Raw genomic sequence first — 19,343 nt, 5'->3', positions numbered from 1 at the left:
GTTTTCTTTTAGAAGCGTCATCGTTAAGTTTTGCACCAAGTACCAAAAGTCGATTGTTCTTCAAAAATATACTTAATAAAATATATCTTCACAAAGAAGATGCTGTTCAGTATGAACTTAATATTGCATATTAAATGGCATCAATTAAACTTTAATTTTGTACCTCTATTGTGTACAAATTACTTTAAAATATAAACTAAATCATAGTCGTGTTTAATTTCATATCAATTATTAAATATATATTGAAAATATATACAAAAAACGTATATATATATGTGTACATGTATTCCTTCGTGGAATTTCTCTAAAAATTTCAGCAGGCTTTCAGAATTCGTTCGGAAAAGAAATTGAATGAATAAGAACGGTAGTAGTTTGGTTACCTTCCTGCGTCAGCAATCCCGAGTAATCGGCTAATACCCAGGCCATTAACGAATGCTTGCTTCCAGCTACATTGGCAGTATTACGATCCAACGGAAAACCCGTGTATATATATATACATATATATATTTATATATATATATATATATATATATATATATATATATATATATATATATATATAAATATATATATATATATATATATATATATATATATATATATATATATATATATATATATATATATATATATATATATATATATATATATATATATAAATTTTCCAGGTAGAGACAATTGTTTCCGTCGGCGGCACATCCCGATAAAATGCGGTTTTCGGGAACCGCTTGCGTAGCAGCCCTAGAATTCCGAAACACGATTTCAGCTTCGAATAAAATCCCAACGTATACATACTAAAAAAAAGCGAAAATTCCCGGTTACCGGGTTAAAATTCCCGGGGCGGCCAGTGCACGGGTGCTTGTGCGGGCCCGTTCCAGATAATCGCCTAATGAACGGGCAATTAAAAGCGACGTGGGTTTTTCGGGATTGCGGCACAAAATCGCAAAATGCAGTTCCGCTACATCGGTCTATGTATGTATGTACATAGTATTATATACGTACATACATATATAAGCTATTGGATACAATCGTTTCGAATTAGGGGACGTGTATTGTGGTTGATGTATGGGTTAGTGAAGCGATTAACGCCAGAGCTGTTTTGCAGAATCGTCCACTCATTAATCCGGCTAAGGGTCGACAATCTATCTGAAACGACGACTGTGATGAAAAAGCGACAGGATTATAAAAAAAAAGAATCTGAAAGAATTTTTTCCCTTTGAGAATAGCTTTTCCTACCCTTCTGCTACTTTTTTTACGTCGAGCGAACGTGGCAATATGTTGTTGATCTTCCCGTTGTGTTAAACAGCCGGTAAAAATGAAAATTACTCTCTGAACATGAGTAGATGTTTCTATGCTTTTTAAGATCTACATATCTACATACTTACGTGGTTTTTTTTAGCTTGATGATCTTGTGCAAATATGTAGGTACATTTCTAGAGAAAAATTCTTGCAATCTCTTTGTGACCTATTTCCCTCAAACCAATTTTTAAAATGACAGTAAAATATTCCATCAAAATTTGAGTTAGCCCACCCACTTGCAAAACTAAGACAATGACTATATTGTTAGAGAAAGAATATAAAGTCTATATACATATGTATGTTCGAAGTGGTGTCTGTTTACTTGGTTACCATTTAATTTAACCAAGATTTAGTACTTGCATTATAGTGTGTGAATATTTTGTGTTTTTCAATAAACAGAGATGAATAATGAAACATTTAAAATCATGCAGAAAGTGCTTTTATACAACTTAAAAGTGTTTTACACAAATTAAAAGTGTAACACTTTTTTTTTCATAAAATACATTACAAATGAAACTTTGTAAAAATAAGTAACGAAAGGGAATTATGTCAGTATACATATGTATAAATTCTATACCGAAAAATTAATAGCTTTAATTTTTCATTTCATATTTTCAACGTACATATGTATACGTTGTTTTTCCTAATGGAATAATCCACACGTTTTATCTTTTGGCTTTCTCAAATTCAATAATATTTTTTAAATTTCTAACAATAATATTTTGAATAGGATATTATGTGTATTGAAAGGGTTTAAAGAAAAATTTCAAAAATCCTTTTTAAACTTTAATTTTAATTTTGAAATGATTTTTATTATTTATAAATTACATATACAAATGTACATACATATGTACATACATACATGTGTATGTTCACAATACATCCCGGGTCTATTATAATAGCAATTGATCTCGTGATCATTTTCCATTTAAGAGATTATTTATGTTTTTGTTTATAACTTATTTTATTGTTAGTATACGACATGATGTTATGCCTTTGTGCTGTATAATATACACCATAATAGGAAAAAAGCTCAAAACCTATTTAGACTTTTATTTTTTTTCAAACTTAAATCATTATCATACGATATGAAATTGAAAAGAATATATATCTGAACTTTGGAGAAGAAAATAATGGTGATTGACAGAATCATAAACATAAAATATGCTGATCCGGTTGAGGGATTGTTTAATTTGAAATCGTAACGTGGTCTATTTTTGTATTTGTTTTATTTTATTTTCATTTTATTGTACTCTTTTATTTGTTTAGCCATAGTGACGACTTGAAAATACTCTATGTCACTATGTAATGTCACTACGGCAAAATCGAAATAAATAAATATCCCCATTTTATTATCTTATGATTAACCTCCTAAAGCTCAACAAAAACATTCATCTGACGGGTCACAATCTCAGACACCAAAAAAATGAAAGATTCCTTCTGTTCCGACTTTTGTAATGACGTGTGGCAAACAGTCTTATTAACTGATTGTCGATTGGCATTATTGACGAGTTGGCATTAGTGTCGGCCCAAGCGGAAATACGCGACGGTCGACAGAGTTCGAGCAGACGGCGTACGGACAACTTGTGTTCCGTACGCTCCGCTGAACCACCACGTGCAAATTTTACATTTCAATAAACTACATCAAACCATTATCGAAGTCTTTTCCATGATGGTCACTTCGAACCGGACACCAGTAACCTAGGCCACAACACCAAACGGACAAACCAATAGGAAAAAACGTGGTCGAGAAAAAATGGATGTCAATTAAGAAATCGGTATCGTTCCTTTGTTACTATCCATACCTTTCCAATACTAATAACATGTTTGCTTCTATTTCAGCAATATATTGATTGATGTACAGAGGTACATGACCGCGTGATTGACGCAGAAAATATATAAATAAAAACATAACCTACAAAGACGCATGGGACACAGAGGTAATCCAAAATTATCGGAACGATCACATAAACATCGTAAAGGATATTCAAGTAAGTGAATGTATTCAATCTCAGGCAATCTGTTCAAAAGGCAATCATGTGGGTAGGTCAGTTTTTAAAAATATGTTTTAAAGTATAACAATTAATTAACGCGATTGTATAAAATAATATCGCGCTACGAAGGAATGTTTCATCGGTCGCATCGAATTTCGTATTAAAAGTGTAAAATCAGATGTAGTGTAAAATTAGCAAAGCACGTGGGGAATTATACTTGTAGCCCCAAAGTGGCTTAAACCAAGTACATACCGGTATATTCATATACCGGCAGATCTCTTTGTTTCTTAATGTGTGTAGAAACTTTCTCCCCCCTCCCCCCTCCACAATAAATGTGGAATTATACTTGTAGCCCCAAAGTGGCTTAAACCAAGTACATACCGGTATATTCATATCGGTAGATCTTTGTTTCTTAATGTGTGTAGAAACACCCTCCCCCCCCCCCCTTCCACGATAAATGTGGAATTATACTTGTAGCCCCAAAGTGGCTTAAACCAAGTACATACCGGTATATTCATATCGGTAGATCTTTGTTTCTTAATGTGTGTAGAAACACCCTCCCCCCCCCCCCCTTCCACGATAAATGTGGAATTACACTTGTAGCCCCAAAGTGGATTAAATCAAGTACATACCGGCATATTCATACATCGGTAGATCTCTTTGTTTCATAATGTGTGATGAAACAGTGGTGATTTAAAATAAATCACAAGACTTGTAGCCCCAAAGTGGTTTAAATCAAGCACCCACCAATTTAGGGTTGTAATTTCTTCCAAAATATGTTGGATAGATTCTGGTGATAATAGTTAAAGTAGAATATTAAGATTCACGGTTAATCATTGAATATTATTACCTTATCTCTACGAATAGTTCAATTGACAGCTATAGTAGAGAACAACTGTATTTATGAGACGAAATAGTGCAACTTTCTGAAACAAATGTCAAGTGCTGAAAACGAGGAAATAGAAGCTTCGACTTCCAAGTCGCATAAAGGTCGAAATCCAACTAGGGACGTAGAACCTATTAGAGACAGGTCAAGCTCTAGAATACATCAGACTCGAAGTCAGACTCAATCGATAGAAATATTAGCGAAGGAAAATAAAGTAGAAGTTATAATGACGTCAATAGAATTAAGGTATTCAGGCGCGGTACAAAGACTAAAAGGAAAAATAGATAAATCCTCCGAATTAGATGAAGGACAGTATCAAACCATTAAAGAAGCATACGATTATGTCCGAAAACTCCATTACGAATATTTAGATAACCTTACAGACATACCGAAAGCGGCCAAAATAGACGAAGAGTACGATGCAATTACAATAACAGTTAAAAATCTTAAAGCAGCATTAGATTGCCAATCCTTTCAAGATAGTAAACTAAAGGTAGAGCAAGCAACAATTAAATTTGCTAGAGATAAGTTACCGACGTTAACCATTCCCACATTTCAGGGAGATCCATCTGAATGGCAATCGTTTCAACAAGCTTTTAAGAATATAATAGGAAACAAAACGGAATATTCGAATGTCACGAAATTGCAATATTTGCATCAATCCTTAATCGGTCCCGCTTTGGCAGCTGTATCAGGTTTAGATATTAGCTCAGACAATTACGAAATAGCTTGGAGTATTTTAGACAAGCAATATAATTTACCAAGACTTAATCTCAAAACTAGGATTAATTCACTTTGTGACTTAAAATTAATCACAAGAGAATCACATATCGAATTGAGAAATCTATTGAATCAGGTAACAGTGTGTATTAAAAACATTGAATCGTTGGGTTACGCGAGAGAAATTTTAGATCCATGGGTAACATGTTTAGTTCTAAGGAAATTACCTTTTAATATAGTAAGAGACTGGGAAATATCGCTGGTTAGCAGAGAAATGCCACCATATGAAAGTTTAGAGACATTCTTGCAGAATAGATGTAATGTATTACAATCTACTGCATCTGTAACTACGGTGAAGGAATTCCCTCATAGTCGTCAAAGAATCATGAGAACTCATGTCGCGAACAAAAACCCATCAAGTAAGGTAAACGCATGCGCATTCTGTCGAAATAATCATTTCATAGGCAAATGTGATAAATTCAAAGCAAAATCCAGTATGGAAAGAAATGAATTCGTTAAATCTAATAACATGTGTTTTAAATGTTTAAATTCATCGCATAAGATAACAAATTGCAAGTCTAACTATAATTGCTTAAGGTGCAAACAAAACCATCACACTTTGTTGCATCAGGACGATACATTTAGTTCCAATAATACGGGAAGGAAGTCAATTAATGCTCATTCTACTCATTTCTCTCAAAGGGAGATAATTTTACCGACGGTACAAGTAGACATTATAACGTCCAATGGAACGGTCGTTAAGGGTCGCACATTATTAGATTCCGGCTCACAAGTCAACTATGTTACCACATCTTTCGCTAAGAAGAATAACTTCAAATTAGAGAAAATCTCTCAAAAAATTGTAGGTATCGCTAATCAAGAAAGTAGCATTCGTCACATCACCAAGGTGACCATAAGGTCTTCAACCACTAATTACTCAACCAAAGTGTTGTGTTTGGTATTACCAGAAATTACTGGCGAAATTCCAACTGTGAAACTGGATCAACAGTTAATTTCAATACCAGCGGGAATCAAGTTATCAGATCCCCTTTGGAATAAACCGACGCCAATCGATTTATTGCTCGGCGCCGAGATTTGCGTTCATGCTATGAAAGCAGGAACCATCCAGTTAGGAAAAGGTATGCCTATCTTAAAGGATACCGAATTCGGATGGACAATAGTTGGTCCATATCCCGAAGTAAATAATGCTCCAGGGAAGAGCCACATAGGCTTAAGTCAATTAGACAGTCACATTCAAAACTTTTGGATGATCGACCAGGTTCCTATGGTAAAACATCAATCTCTTGAGGAGAAAAGATGTGAGGAACATTTCCAAGCACACACATCACGAGATAAAAACGGTAGATTTTGTGTAGCTTTACCATATAAAAATTCCCCGGTAGTATTAGGAAGTTCATTGCACATTGCGGAGAAAAGACACAAAACTTTGGAAAGACGTTTTTTAGCCAATAATAATTTAAAAATGGAATACAATAAAGTTTTAGAAGAGTACATAAATTTAGGACATATGTCAGAGTGTGAACCTCCGGAGGCACATGAGGTTCATTGTTATTTACCTCATCACGTCGTGGTTAAGGAGTCTAGCCTTACCACTAAATATCGTGTAGTTTTTGATGCGTCCGCAAAGACAACGTCTAATATCTCACTAAATAATATTTTGATGGTGGGACCTAATGTCCAATCAGATTTGTTAAGTTTACTACTCAACTTTCGACTCCATAAATACGTGATTACTGCGGATATTAAGCAGATGTACCGACAGATTCAAATAGCAGAGAAAAATAAAAATGTACAACGAATCATTTGGCGAACAGATCCCCAGAGTAAATTCAAGCATTACAAGCTTAATACAGTAACATTCGGAACTGCTTCAGCCCCATTTTTAGCTACTAGATGTCTAAATCAGTTAGCAGAGGAGAATAGAAACAAATATCCCATCGCTAGTAAAGTGATCGAACGTGATTTTTATGTTGATGATTTGCTCACGGGAACTAATACTATTGAAGCTGGTAAATTATTAAAGGTTCAACTGGAAACCATATTATTATCAGCCGGTATGCCCTTAAGCAAATGGACATCGAACAACTCCGATATAATCACGGATGTTAAAGCTGACGATTGTTCAGATTTTAACTTCTCTAACGAATCACACAAAACTTTAGGTTTATTTTGGAAACCGCGGGAAGACGTTTTTGTATTTAAGGTTCAAACCGAAGTCGAGACTGAAAATATAACAAAAAGAAACTTTTTATCAGTAATTAGTCAGATCTTCGACCCATTAGGACTATTATCTCCATTGTTAATTAATTATAAGATATTAATGCAATCTGTCTGGCAACAAACCATTGGTTGGGATGAATTCATTCCTCAGACAATCTTCAAAAAATGGAAAGATTGTCAATTATCCAATACAGTCATGAAACTTTATAAAATTCCTAGATTGATAATACTAAATAATGTCATTAATATACAGGCACACGGATTTTGTGACGCATCCGAGAAAGCTTATGGTGCTTGTATTTATGTAAAATGTACTGATCAATTGGGAAATTCCAAATGTCATCTTGTGTGTTCTCGTTCGAGAGTCGCTCCGCTCAGTTTTGTAACTATTCCGCGTTTAGAGCTGTGCTCCGCTATGTTATTATCAAAGTTAATGAAGTCAACAATAGACCAATTAACAATTCATATTAATGAAAAATATTATTGGACGGATTCAACCGTCGCATTGCATTGGATTAGAGGAGAGTCATGTAAATGGACCACCTTCGTTGCCAATCGAGTGGCCGAAATCCAATCAATATCTCAACCCATTGAGTGGTACCATGTCTCCTCTACAGACAATCCAGCAGATTTAATTTCTCGAGGGACTCAACCATCAGAATTAAATCATAATTCGTTATGGTGGGACGGCCCTAGTTGGTTGAAATTAGACGAATCACGATGGCCTCGAAGACCTCCTGAGATCACAATAGATCTTCCAGAGAGAAGGGTAGTCACTAACGCTACCCTTGTGAGGGAAAATAATTGGATAGATAAACATTCTCATCTTCCAAGACTCCTTCGAGTTTTATCATATGTTCGTCGGCCACTAAGGAATAAACAATTAAACGTTAAAGAAAATAACGAACCGTCCGCTTTAGAATTAAAAGATGCTTTAAATAATTTGATAAGGTTATCGCAAATGGAATCATTTCCATTGGAATATCGTTTGCTGAGCAAGGGACATCCAATTCCCAGTAGCAGTAAATTAGCTAAATTGTCCCCTCTATTCCACGAGAATTTAATTTGTGTTGGAAGTAGACTTCCTCTGGGAACAACTCTATCAACGTCACCCATTATCTTGTCAAATAAGCATAAACTTACACACATGATTGTCCGAGATGCGCACTTGAAATATATTCACTTGGGTACTCAAGCCTTACTGTCGTTATTGCGGCAGACCTATTGGCCATTGGCCGGACATAATACTGTCAAAGGAGTGGTGCGTTCATGTGTCATTTGTTTCAGAAATAAACCACTGTCACACAATAGATTAATGGGATTACTCCCGCTTGAACGTACCACTGCGAATTTTCCTTTCAGTCATGTGGGGATAGATTTCGCAGGACCTTTTCCTGTGAAGAGTGGTTGCAATAAGAATTCTAAGATAATTAAGGGTTACGTTTGTGTCTTTGTGTGTTTTTCCAGTAAGGCAGTTCACTTGGAACTTGTCGGAGACTTAACGAGTTCAAATTTCTTAAATTGTTTAAGAAGATTCGTAGCCAGACGTGGCAGGCCCAATACGATATATTCCGACAATGCTACTAATTTTGTCGGTGCAAGTCGTGAACTCGTTAATTTAGTAAAATTAATTTACGAACGTCCTCATGAGGAGAAGCTACTACGGTATGTAGCCTCCGAAGGGATTCGTTGGAAGTTTAACCCGCCAAGGGCGCCTCACATGGGAGGGCTGTGGGAAGCAGCGGTTAAATCCATGAAGATTCATTTAAACAAGGTGTTAAAGGCCACCACCTTAAATTTCGAATCATTTTGTACGGTATTGACTCAAATAGAAGCTTGCATGAATTCCCGTCCTCTTAGTCCCTTGTCTTCGGATCCACTAGACCTTTTACCCCTCACACCTGGACATTTCTTAATTGGCAGATCCTTACTCGCTCTTCCAATGGAGGTTAAATATAACACTAATGTCCATGCCAATCTGCTTCAGATACAATTGACCACAGCAGCATTTTGGAAACGTTGGTCGGCGGAATATTTACATTCTTTGCAGTTACGACACAAATGGAAGAAGGACTCGAGCAACAATCTGAGTGTGGGTCAAATGGTCCTGTTAAAGGAGGAACACATGCTGCCAACCCGATGGGTCTTGGGTCGAGTCACTAAATTGTATCCCGGACCAGATGGCAGAGTTCGAGTCGTCGACGTCTTTACTGCCAGCGGAGAGTTTCGTCGGTCCAGTCATCTAGTGGCGCCATTGCCGATTCTACCACAAGGACCACTTGACAGGAAGGAAGATCAGCAAGAGGGAGGAGAAACAGCAGCTTCAATTCCGTCAACTTCGGTAGCTTAGTTTAACCCGAAGACACTACCCCCAACTCATATTACTTATTAGATGTAATCATGAGTTTAAATCATTCAATGTTAATAGTAGTACTCCGTAATTCACTTTAATTGTGTTGTGTGTATAATTTAAGCTATTTTCATTTTAACATTCGGCAGTATATATCTCCGAATTTAATCTAATCATTTTGTCTTTATAATATAAGACTTGTCTCATGTCATCACTCGGAAGGATTATATCCGAGTTTAAAATAAACTGTTCAAATTTGACGGTTAAAATTAGATTCATGATTTGTTAATGTTAGTCTCCAAGCCACACTTAATGGAGCATCTTAAATTATTTCATGTCTACTTAATTATAACCTGCCGGGAGTCATCCGCAGGTCTTATGTTTCTTGTTATGAAACCATAAGTTAACTCTTACTGTTTATAGTATTTATGTGAATCATAGAATAAGTAAATATTATAATACTGAACATTTCGATGTTTAACGTAGAGACATCTATAATCATAGTTCGCCTTCATTTCCTGCTTGTAGGAATGAATGAATGACTTTCCAATTTACTTTTAATTTAGCAATGTTTGTGCTACTTGTTGATGAAATCAAGTTAACTTAGGAGCATTACACTCACTAATCAAGTTTAGTTGATCGGTAATAGCTGATCTGTCTTGACAACTGTAACAGTGTCAACATTGTATTGTCTAAGTTAACATCAAGATGAGGAATGCTTAAGTTTTAAACCATATACAGTCCACTCTCTCTTCTTTAAAGTAAACTTATCTTGTAATGCTTATTCACAGCTTCAAAGGAGATTTCAAAAATTTTAATGTAAATAGAAACAACATTCACCAGAGGTATACCTATAAGTTGAAATATTACTGAACCAATAAATTGATTTTATCCTCACACTGGATGAGGCAAAGGTTTCATTATTCACCCTCTATTTAATTATTTTAAGAGCTATGATTTATTGTAAACGACTCGTCAGTAATGCTGTAACTCTGTAGAATAACTGTATTGTTCAACAGTTTTCCTATGTGGGACTATGTTCCGACTTTTGTAATGACGTGTGGCAAACAGTCTTATTAACTGATTGTCGATTGGCATTATTGACGAGTTGGCATTAGTGTCGGCCCAAGCGGAAATACGCGACGGTCGACAGAGTTCGAGCAGACGGCGTACGGACAACTTGTGTTCCGTACGCTCCGCTGAACCACCACGTGCAAATTTTACATTTCAATAAACTACATCAAACCATTATCGAAGTCTTTTCCACCTTCTTTTCAAATAGAGTGACTAAAATTTGGAATGATCTAGCGAATGAACAATTAGTAACTTTAACCTTTTTTAAAATAAACTTGATGATATCCAAAAAATTAATGACCTTTTGTAGATTTTTATAAATTCTTGCAATTTTCTCCCTCTTTACTATTTTTGTTTTTATTTGAATTTTAAAATTCTATTATCCTTTCTTTATATTTTACACACCTTAAACTGATTGACAAATACTTGGGTTAATTCTACCTCTAGCAAGTATTTCAAATTTAAAAAATGTCACCACCGTTGAATTTTCTGAAAAATCTAGTTAAGCAAATGAAATAAAACAGCACGTTGAAGATCTTCACAGTCTGTTTATTCCGTTTGAATTCCCTCTAAAAACTACCGTAAGCAATCTAAGACTGCATGGCGAATCGCCCGAGGAGACATCCTCGTACCCGAGCAGACAATTCAATTAGCCAATGAGATCCTAGGATGGGACGACAACGCGCCAACTACAAGTCGAACGGTGACAGAGAATATATGTATGTATGTATGTACACATATGTACGTGTATAGTCCATTCGCTCTAAACAGACTGGTACGTTCGTTTTCGATACCGAATCGAGAGCGTGGCACGAGCGTGTCGTTAATTAGCGGAAAAGTGCGCGCGCCATCGACGGAAAATTGGTTTTCCCGCGACGACGAGAGCGGTCCCACTTTCCGGGGCAAGTTTAAATCTGTATTTAGCGTCGGATTAAATGTACGTTATCCCGGGTAAAACTTGCCGTGGATTGACGAGGACGTGCAAACTCCACCGGCCAACTACTGGGTCACAACTAGCGCGAATACCCAATCATTTACCGCGACACAACTTCCGGATGATACGTGACTCGACGTTATAGCCCCGGACGAAATACGACCTGAAAACAAAACAAATTGGAAATGTTTCAGCCATGTTACAATTTGTGTCCCTAATTGAGGTATTGTTTCGACGCTGGTGTGTATTTATCAAATTATTTTAATTACTAGTGATTCCTATTTATGAATGTTCAGTTTTTTCACTTCTCATAATCGGTGGTTGAGAAATTCTTTCAAACAAATAATGAAATAATGCCTCAGCATATTATATCAGATATATTTCATTAATAAATCAATTCGTTTCATATTTAGGCAAATACAGGTTTCCCCAAGGTGACAACTATGGCCAAAGTTGTACATAGTAAAGTTGTTACTATAGTGTGCACACCTTAAGAGAATAAGCAGCCAATTTACTAAGGAAATGTTTCCACAATGAAAATGTAATTCAGTTTTGCCGATAAAAATAGATACATGCCGAGTCCCATATATCCAAAGTCTTCAGTCAGCAACACTGGATCAAGGCTCAAACCGTGACCCTCAGTTTTTATCATTATACACTAACACCTGAGCTATGTAGCTGGTATGAACTTAATATGAGTTTTAGTTTTTCCCAATGCGTTCAAGTGCCATGAAATATTTTCAAATTTTATTAATAATCTTGTTGCGTAGGGGTGGGTGGAGGATAAAAATAAAAGGCCGAAGTCACTTCACAGCACTTATTGGGTGATTAAGGAGATCCACGCACTTCCAGTGCTCCGTTCAGAATGCCTTGGTATAGCCTAAGTACCTGCTTATAAAGGGTAGGTCGCTCAGTGCATCTTCTTTGACACGTTTGTTTACCTATTGTTATAGTCACGTACCAGATATACAGTCCCACGGTCTCGGCATTTAGTCCCACGCTTTCGCTCTGTCAGTTCTGAGAACTCTAGCGGGAGTGCCGTTTCCGACCACTAAGTCAATTCGGGGGTCTCCATTGTTAGCCGACTGCACTTAAGCCTGGAGATAATCCTCGAAAACCAATTTAAATGGCGGCTCCTTTTCGCAAATGCTCTAATCTCTATACGATAATTGCAACAAAAAATACAATAGATTTTAAACATGACATAGAAGCAGTCTTGAAATTCTAGAGACATACTAGGTAATATTTTTCGTGCAAACAGCATTTCAATTTCAAAAGTTTGAGATCCTTTTTTGGAAATATTTAACAAATTAATAAAATAGTTTTATATATACATAATTATAAATTATATTCAGATGTAATATAAATTTCACAACATCTTAATGCATTCGAAATATATTCTATTGGCAATTGATTGATTTGAAGTTTGTGTCTGGAAAATAGTAATACATTTTCTCAATCATGCAATTTAAATTTGATCTGGTATTCGGAGCTTTTAAAATAACATATAATAAATAAGTTATAATGAATATAATTTATAATATAACAGAGCTTGAAATTTTAGAGAAAACATTAATGAAAATGGTGATGGAATTTATGACAAAGTTTATAAAAATAGTGTTTTATTTAAATATAATAATAAAAAAGCCTAAGTTGTAGGATCTTTTTATGTTTTCAATGTCATTTAAAGAGTACGTGATATTTAGACTAGCACTAGATACAAACATAAAAAAAATACTTAAAACGTGACACATATGTATACGTTTGTAATACTTGAAACTGAAACAAAATTACCTTTAAGGATCGTTTTATGTTTAAAATATTAGGTTTAATAGTCTGCGATGCTGAAATTCGCAAACGGCTGCGGAGCCATCGGTTTACAACCACTGCTTATAATTCTGAAATTTATCTATAAAAGTATCCTCAACATACATTTCAAGATGGCCTGTTTTGGCTCACTCTTTAATCATGAAGACATTCGCAACGCCACTGCTAAAATCCTACTTATAAAAAAAATATGTACCTCACACTATTCAAGTCCAAAAGTTTCAAAAGTTATATCTTTCATAGCCTTAATAATTTCTCACTATCTTAATTATTAATCTGAAGCTACGGTATGCGGGCGAGTCGAGTTGGCCTTTTTGCACCTCTTCCGTCGAGATGATCGTCTGCTGACCTTTTAAATACCCAAATTGGTCTCGTTATAAAATTAACGAAGAGCTCGGCAGAAAGGTTTTTTACGATCGATATCGTTATTTCGTAACAAAGCGCCTCATAAAGGTTGTTCGAATGCGACATACATACATGCGTAAAATTTTTCGGGGCGCACCAAATTATTTTTTCCGCATAATTTAATCGTTTAGGCCACATCTCGGTGACGCTTTCGGCCAAAACAAAAGAGAGGTGGGGGAGAGAGATAGAAAAATCGTGTTTTTGTTATTTTCGCGTGTTTATTAAAGCGAAAATTTGTATACGTTTTTTTTCCAGCTATGTGCCGTTTAAGGGACACGCGTCGTATTTAATTTTTCGCTCGATAAAAAGGGAAAATAAAAAATGTCGGTAACCACCGGATGCTGTGCGTGTCTGTGAAATTTCAGCAATTCCTTTCCTTTGTTTTAAATTGGTGAATTTTATGAAATTTAACAATGTTTCCGATGTAAACATTGTGGCCGTTCAGTTGCCGCAATCTACATATGTACATACATACATACATACATATTGTACAAAGTAGAATTATAAATATTCAAACATGCACACATAAATGATGATCCAACAATTAGCACGGAAGTTTTCCTTAAATAAAATACATATTTTAAAACCTTCAATTTGGCCTCCTAATATTTCATAAAATTCGTTAGTTTTTTAGGTATTTTTTGTGTTCAAATGAAAGGTATATACTCAAAGAAGCTCTGAACGACTTTTATTTTCAAAATAATCGCAAGTATGTGAAAAAAATTACGATTTTCTGAAAATAACGCTTCCGCCATACAAGATCATTATGATCGTGGCGTGCTTTGTATGGGGACTTTCTAGCGAAACGGCGACTTTATATACTCAATTAACTGTCAAAAATTATCATAATCAACCCAAATAAACTGCAATAAGTGAGCATATAATTTATTTCAAATAGTAAAAAAATCAAAATTATTCTAGAATAAGAGATATATGAAAAAATCCTACCTTTTTGAAATTTTTGTCGAGATAAATCGATTGGTTGGTGGAAATTTACAGGAAATTGCTTAAAATTTATGAAATATTTTATTTAACGTTCCGTTGATATGACGAAAGATTTTCACTAGAGAAATTAAGACATTGTTTAACTTACATCCAATATACCGAAATCGTGAAACATAAAATTAATGTGTTTTTTTAGAATGTTCCTAAGAGATACATGTATTGTATTATTAGATTTCTCCCTCAAATATAATATAAATACACGTCTCCGTCGACAAAATCCATTATTTATTTGACATTCCACATCAACGATATTTATAGCGGAATATGTACGACTCTCTAATATTATTTTATACTTATTTTCTTATCAGAAAATTATTTTTCAAACTTACAACGTCACCTGGGCATAAATGAACAAGAACATTCTGTAGCGAACTTTCGCGACGAACATTCTTATCGTATTTAAAGGATTTGAATTAAGATTTAAATTTTTAATAGAATTATTCCGAAAATTTCAACAGCATAAGCTGCAGGTTGACAATAGCATTATACGTTAGCCATTAAAAGTTTTAATAGATGTAATTAAGAGCAAACTTTCTTAGGTATATAGACTCTATACCTACATATTATAAACTATAAACACTTTAGTGTGCCCATTTCTACTCGGCAAATATATTTATTTAAATTATATGCAAGGCTTCATCTAAACTTTTATTTACAACGTATCGTTTAAAAACGTTTCACAAACTTTGTTAGGCTTCATTTTTGTTTTTTACACTTAATTAAATATTTCACTAAATAAAACGCTTTATTTTGTATTGTATTTTTTGATGCAAAAGTTTTTAAATCAACTTCAAATCTTAATTCAAACGTGTATAAAAGTTAAACGTATTATATGAAAGCTACACTTCAGAAGAATAAAAAATCTGCAGAATTTGTAAGAATGCGAACTTCAGAGGTGAAAAAGAATTATAAATTTTCAAATGCTGCTTGCAAACATTGCGATGTTTTTTTTATAATTTCAATTAACAGGTCATTGATAAACAACTCGTATAAAAGGTGTGTCGTAGTTTTAAATTACTACTAAAAATTGTCCTCACTTCTCTTCATGTTTAACAGCAAAATTCGCGTTCGCAGTATATTTACGAAAATTTCATTTTCAAAAATCGAAAAGCACCAAAAAAAGTCAGAACCACTACAAATGCATCGTATTACCGTTAAAACCAGAAAGAAGACTGGGTTTTTTTATTGGGATTTAAAAAATAAAATTCACCGAGCAATATTTGGAAACGATTAAAACATTTATACCCAAAGTCAGAATTCCCATAATTATATACATATTATTTTTGAAATTTATGGGGGTCCAGTGCTCTAAGATCCCTCCCCCCTGGCAAAAGCCATGACATGTATACAAACATTTAAAATTTTGTCCCTATACACATTTTAATCACAAAATTTATATACAAATTTTTATGTAAATAAATTAAAATTCCTTTCATAGATATACTGTAAATTTTTTAATTCGTTTATATAAAACCACTTCGTATAACGTAAAAAAAAACGCATTTACGCGATAGCGAGCGTCGTATACTTTTTAAATCAAGTTAAGAAACGTGCACGTTTATATTATTATTTATCTCCCGCATATAATAGTGCGGCCATGGCGGAATCACAAGAGGAATATTAAATAACAGTTGCAAAAAAATGAAACTAAAAAAATGCAAAACGCTATTTCATAGTAGCGAAATACAAAAAACGAAACCAAAAATACGGCGTATCCGAGCGAGTAAAAATTACACAACGAGCACGTACATTTTAGCGCAATTAACTGTCACGGTTAAATACGGGGAACCGTGTTCCGTTTACTGGGTCGACCTGCTTTTTAACCATAATATAATAATACACACCCGCTATACGTACATATATGCATATGTATATAATACATATATAATTCTGTGAGCGAATTTCCAAACCAAACATGTACCCATCAATCGTGGAGCAACTCGGCGACTAAGATTACAAATTAAATTAATCCGACCGATATATTCGCAGATTGCCACCCCCCAAAATTAAATCCGAATGAAGACAAATGGGTCCGTAGGCTGAGCCACCTGATACAAAGCCCACCCACGGTGTACGTATACACGTTAGGACCGACCAAGTTCGGGCAATAAGACCCTTGAACATTGAAATAGGTGGACACCGGCCAACTTTAGACCAGTAGGTAGTATAGGGTGGCCCTCGACCAACTTCCACTTATAATTGACAGCCCGCCAGCACCACTTCCAACAATCTCAGACGACTCTTCCCCTAATGGAAGGATCCGACTATCCTCTCCGATGATTAAAAGTGCAACTCGAGAAATGCATCATTCGGTTGGAGCTCTATTCTAAATTACTTAGAACTATCCATTCAAAGTTTAAGACATCATAAATAATTCGCTTTTATACATACATTAGTGTTATGCCTATTGATTTCAACGGGTGTATTCGGAATTGATACATGAATTAAAATAAAGTTAAATGTTATTTAAAAATGAAATCAAAATGAATCAGCAATGAAAAAATGAATCAAAGAACTGAGGCTTTCAACGCGATCTTATTTCGATGTCTTTTATTTACAAAAACATCATTTGATTAGTAACCAGCAGCGTGGTCTAGTGGTGAATGTTGAATTATTTCGTACTTGATGTTACGAGTTCGATTCCCCAAGTCTCGCTGTTGGCCAGACATTGATTTGTCTAGGTCGATCGTTTCTTATCAGAATTTGCCAATTTTTCTGATTTTCATTGAAACGATTCCTATAAAATTGGCGTTTCCTTCCCAATTTTCTGTTGCGAACCTTTAGTTATTGTTATATCTTAGGTTTCGCCATATTGCTCACCATAGATGTCTCTGTGGTTGTTTATCGAATATAAAATTCGTATTGTTACATGAAAGTTATTCATCGTTATTTATCGTATTAATACGATGTTTGTAATATATGTATACTGACCATAGATGTCAGATATTATTTAGATTTACATGTATCTATGTAATAATTATATGGACCAGGAAGCCGCATTTGGGGTTTACCTGTTAAGCCTTCCTGGTATATTTGTAAAATAAAATAAAAAATAAAAATTTGAATCGAAAAATCACAAATAAGACTACATTTTTAAGACCATGATATATGAAACTCTTTTCCATAGTTCGTAAGAGTAAGTAATATTAACGTATTGTTGAATGCTAAAGCAAAAAAAAAACTACGTACATATAAAGTAATAATGTAGAGTAAAAATGAACTGTCAAAGCTAATATATATATATACTGGTAAAGCTGTATTTCCACATGTAAAAACTATCTACTAGTTAATTTGTATCCGAATATGAATTATCTTAAACGCCAGTTAAATGTATTACAACTGGTAATACATTTTGTCGGTAACATTTTTCTATTGAGACCATTTATTTCAAAATGACAAGCTTATTAAATCAATAGCTAAATAAGGCGATTAAAGTATTTTAATTCTAATAATACATTGTTATTTAAAATTATTAAGAAATAGTCGTTGTTCAAATGTTGATCTTACTTTGTATATAATTTCTTTTATATTCAAAATTTCTTTTATATTTATAATTTCTTTAATTATGTATAATAAATTATAATAATAAGGCTTAAATAGAAGTTATATTAATTTAAATTGAATCCATGTAATATTGAAATTGTTTTTTTTATATTATATTATTTATTCAATTAAATTCAGTATTGGAAATTTCAGATGTGGACCAGATGTCTTCTCTCATTGATACTACTGTACATATAGTATAATCACCTTAAAATCATAATGGTAATTTTTTCCTTCTCAGTTAAAAATAATAAAAAAGCTGGTTTTACAATTTTCGTCGAGTGAAACACTCGAACGGCCCTCTTTGTGTGTGGCCCTCTCGCCCTCCCTTTATAGCCCCGACAAAAGAAAGATAATCCAATAAGTGAAGAAGCATTACAAGTGCGTTTGCTTTTTTTTATTTCTATTTTTTGTCATCGCGTTATTATTTTCCTTTTAAAATAAGGAGATACCAGTAATGGGATTTGACCCGTTTTTTTTAAGAGATTAAGGTCCCCGGGAAAACGTGCACCGGCGCGCGACTAATCCGACAAAATTCTCCGTACATAATCGAAAACTTTCCTTGGGCCGTAATTGAGTTCAAAGTCAGTGAAAATTGAGTCGTTTAGCGTCAATTAACCGGCATCGATCGAATGTCGTTCGTTCCGCGACAATTTCGCGAGAAATTGGCGAGTCTCATGTTTGGCGCGGGATCAAAGGATTCCCGCGACTCGATAACCGCAGAGCCGAATTAGAGGGGGGGCTCAGAGGGGGATGAGTTTGAGGGTGGGGCTAGGTTGTGACTCGTGTTCGCCATTATTAATGCCCCTATTAATTTTAATAACGCGCGTACGCCCCTGTGCCCGCTAACGCACCTCCGCATCACTTATTCAAACCGCTCGCGACGTCACTTCGCGCCCTGTCACTGAGAAACAGGGCTTTTCATTGATCGGAAAACAATTTTCCCCAATCGTCACGTTGGCTCTCAAATCTTCTCTATTATATTTTACTTAATATAATCATCGAACAATATAAGGAATGATAATTTACAACGAAGTCTATGTATATGTACATGCATAGTACTCT

The 19,343-nt window shown here is 34.6% G+C and overlaps 2 protein-coding genes across 2 annotated transcripts in view; both read left to right on the top strand.

Moving 5' to 3' along the window:
* The window catches only part of LOC143920450 (lachesin-like), a 257,007-nt gene that overhangs the window by 46,984 nt on the left and 190,680 nt on the right, over positions 1-19,343 (top strand). The gene's annotated exons all lie outside the window — the stretch shown is intronic.
* On the top strand, positions 4,229-10,741 carry LOC143920102 (uncharacterized). Its single transcript, XM_077442813.1, has 2 exons — positions 4,229-9,088; positions 9,191-10,741. The coding sequence occupies exons 1-2, from the start codon at positions 4,229-4,231 to the stop codon at positions 9,488-9,490; spliced, it is 5,160 nt and encodes a 1,719-aa protein (XP_077298939.1). The 3' UTR covers positions 9,491-10,741.

The sequence above is a fragment of the Arctopsyche grandis genome, chromosome 12 (assembly GCF_051622035.1).
Source record: "Arctopsyche grandis isolate Sample6627 chromosome 12, ASM5162203v2, whole genome shotgun sequence".
Classification (NCBI taxonomy): Eukaryota; Metazoa; Arthropoda; class Insecta; order Trichoptera; family Hydropsychidae; genus Arctopsyche; species Arctopsyche grandis.
Note: the sequence above shows the minus strand (reverse complement) of the source record. Positions and strands in the feature narration are given on the sequence as shown.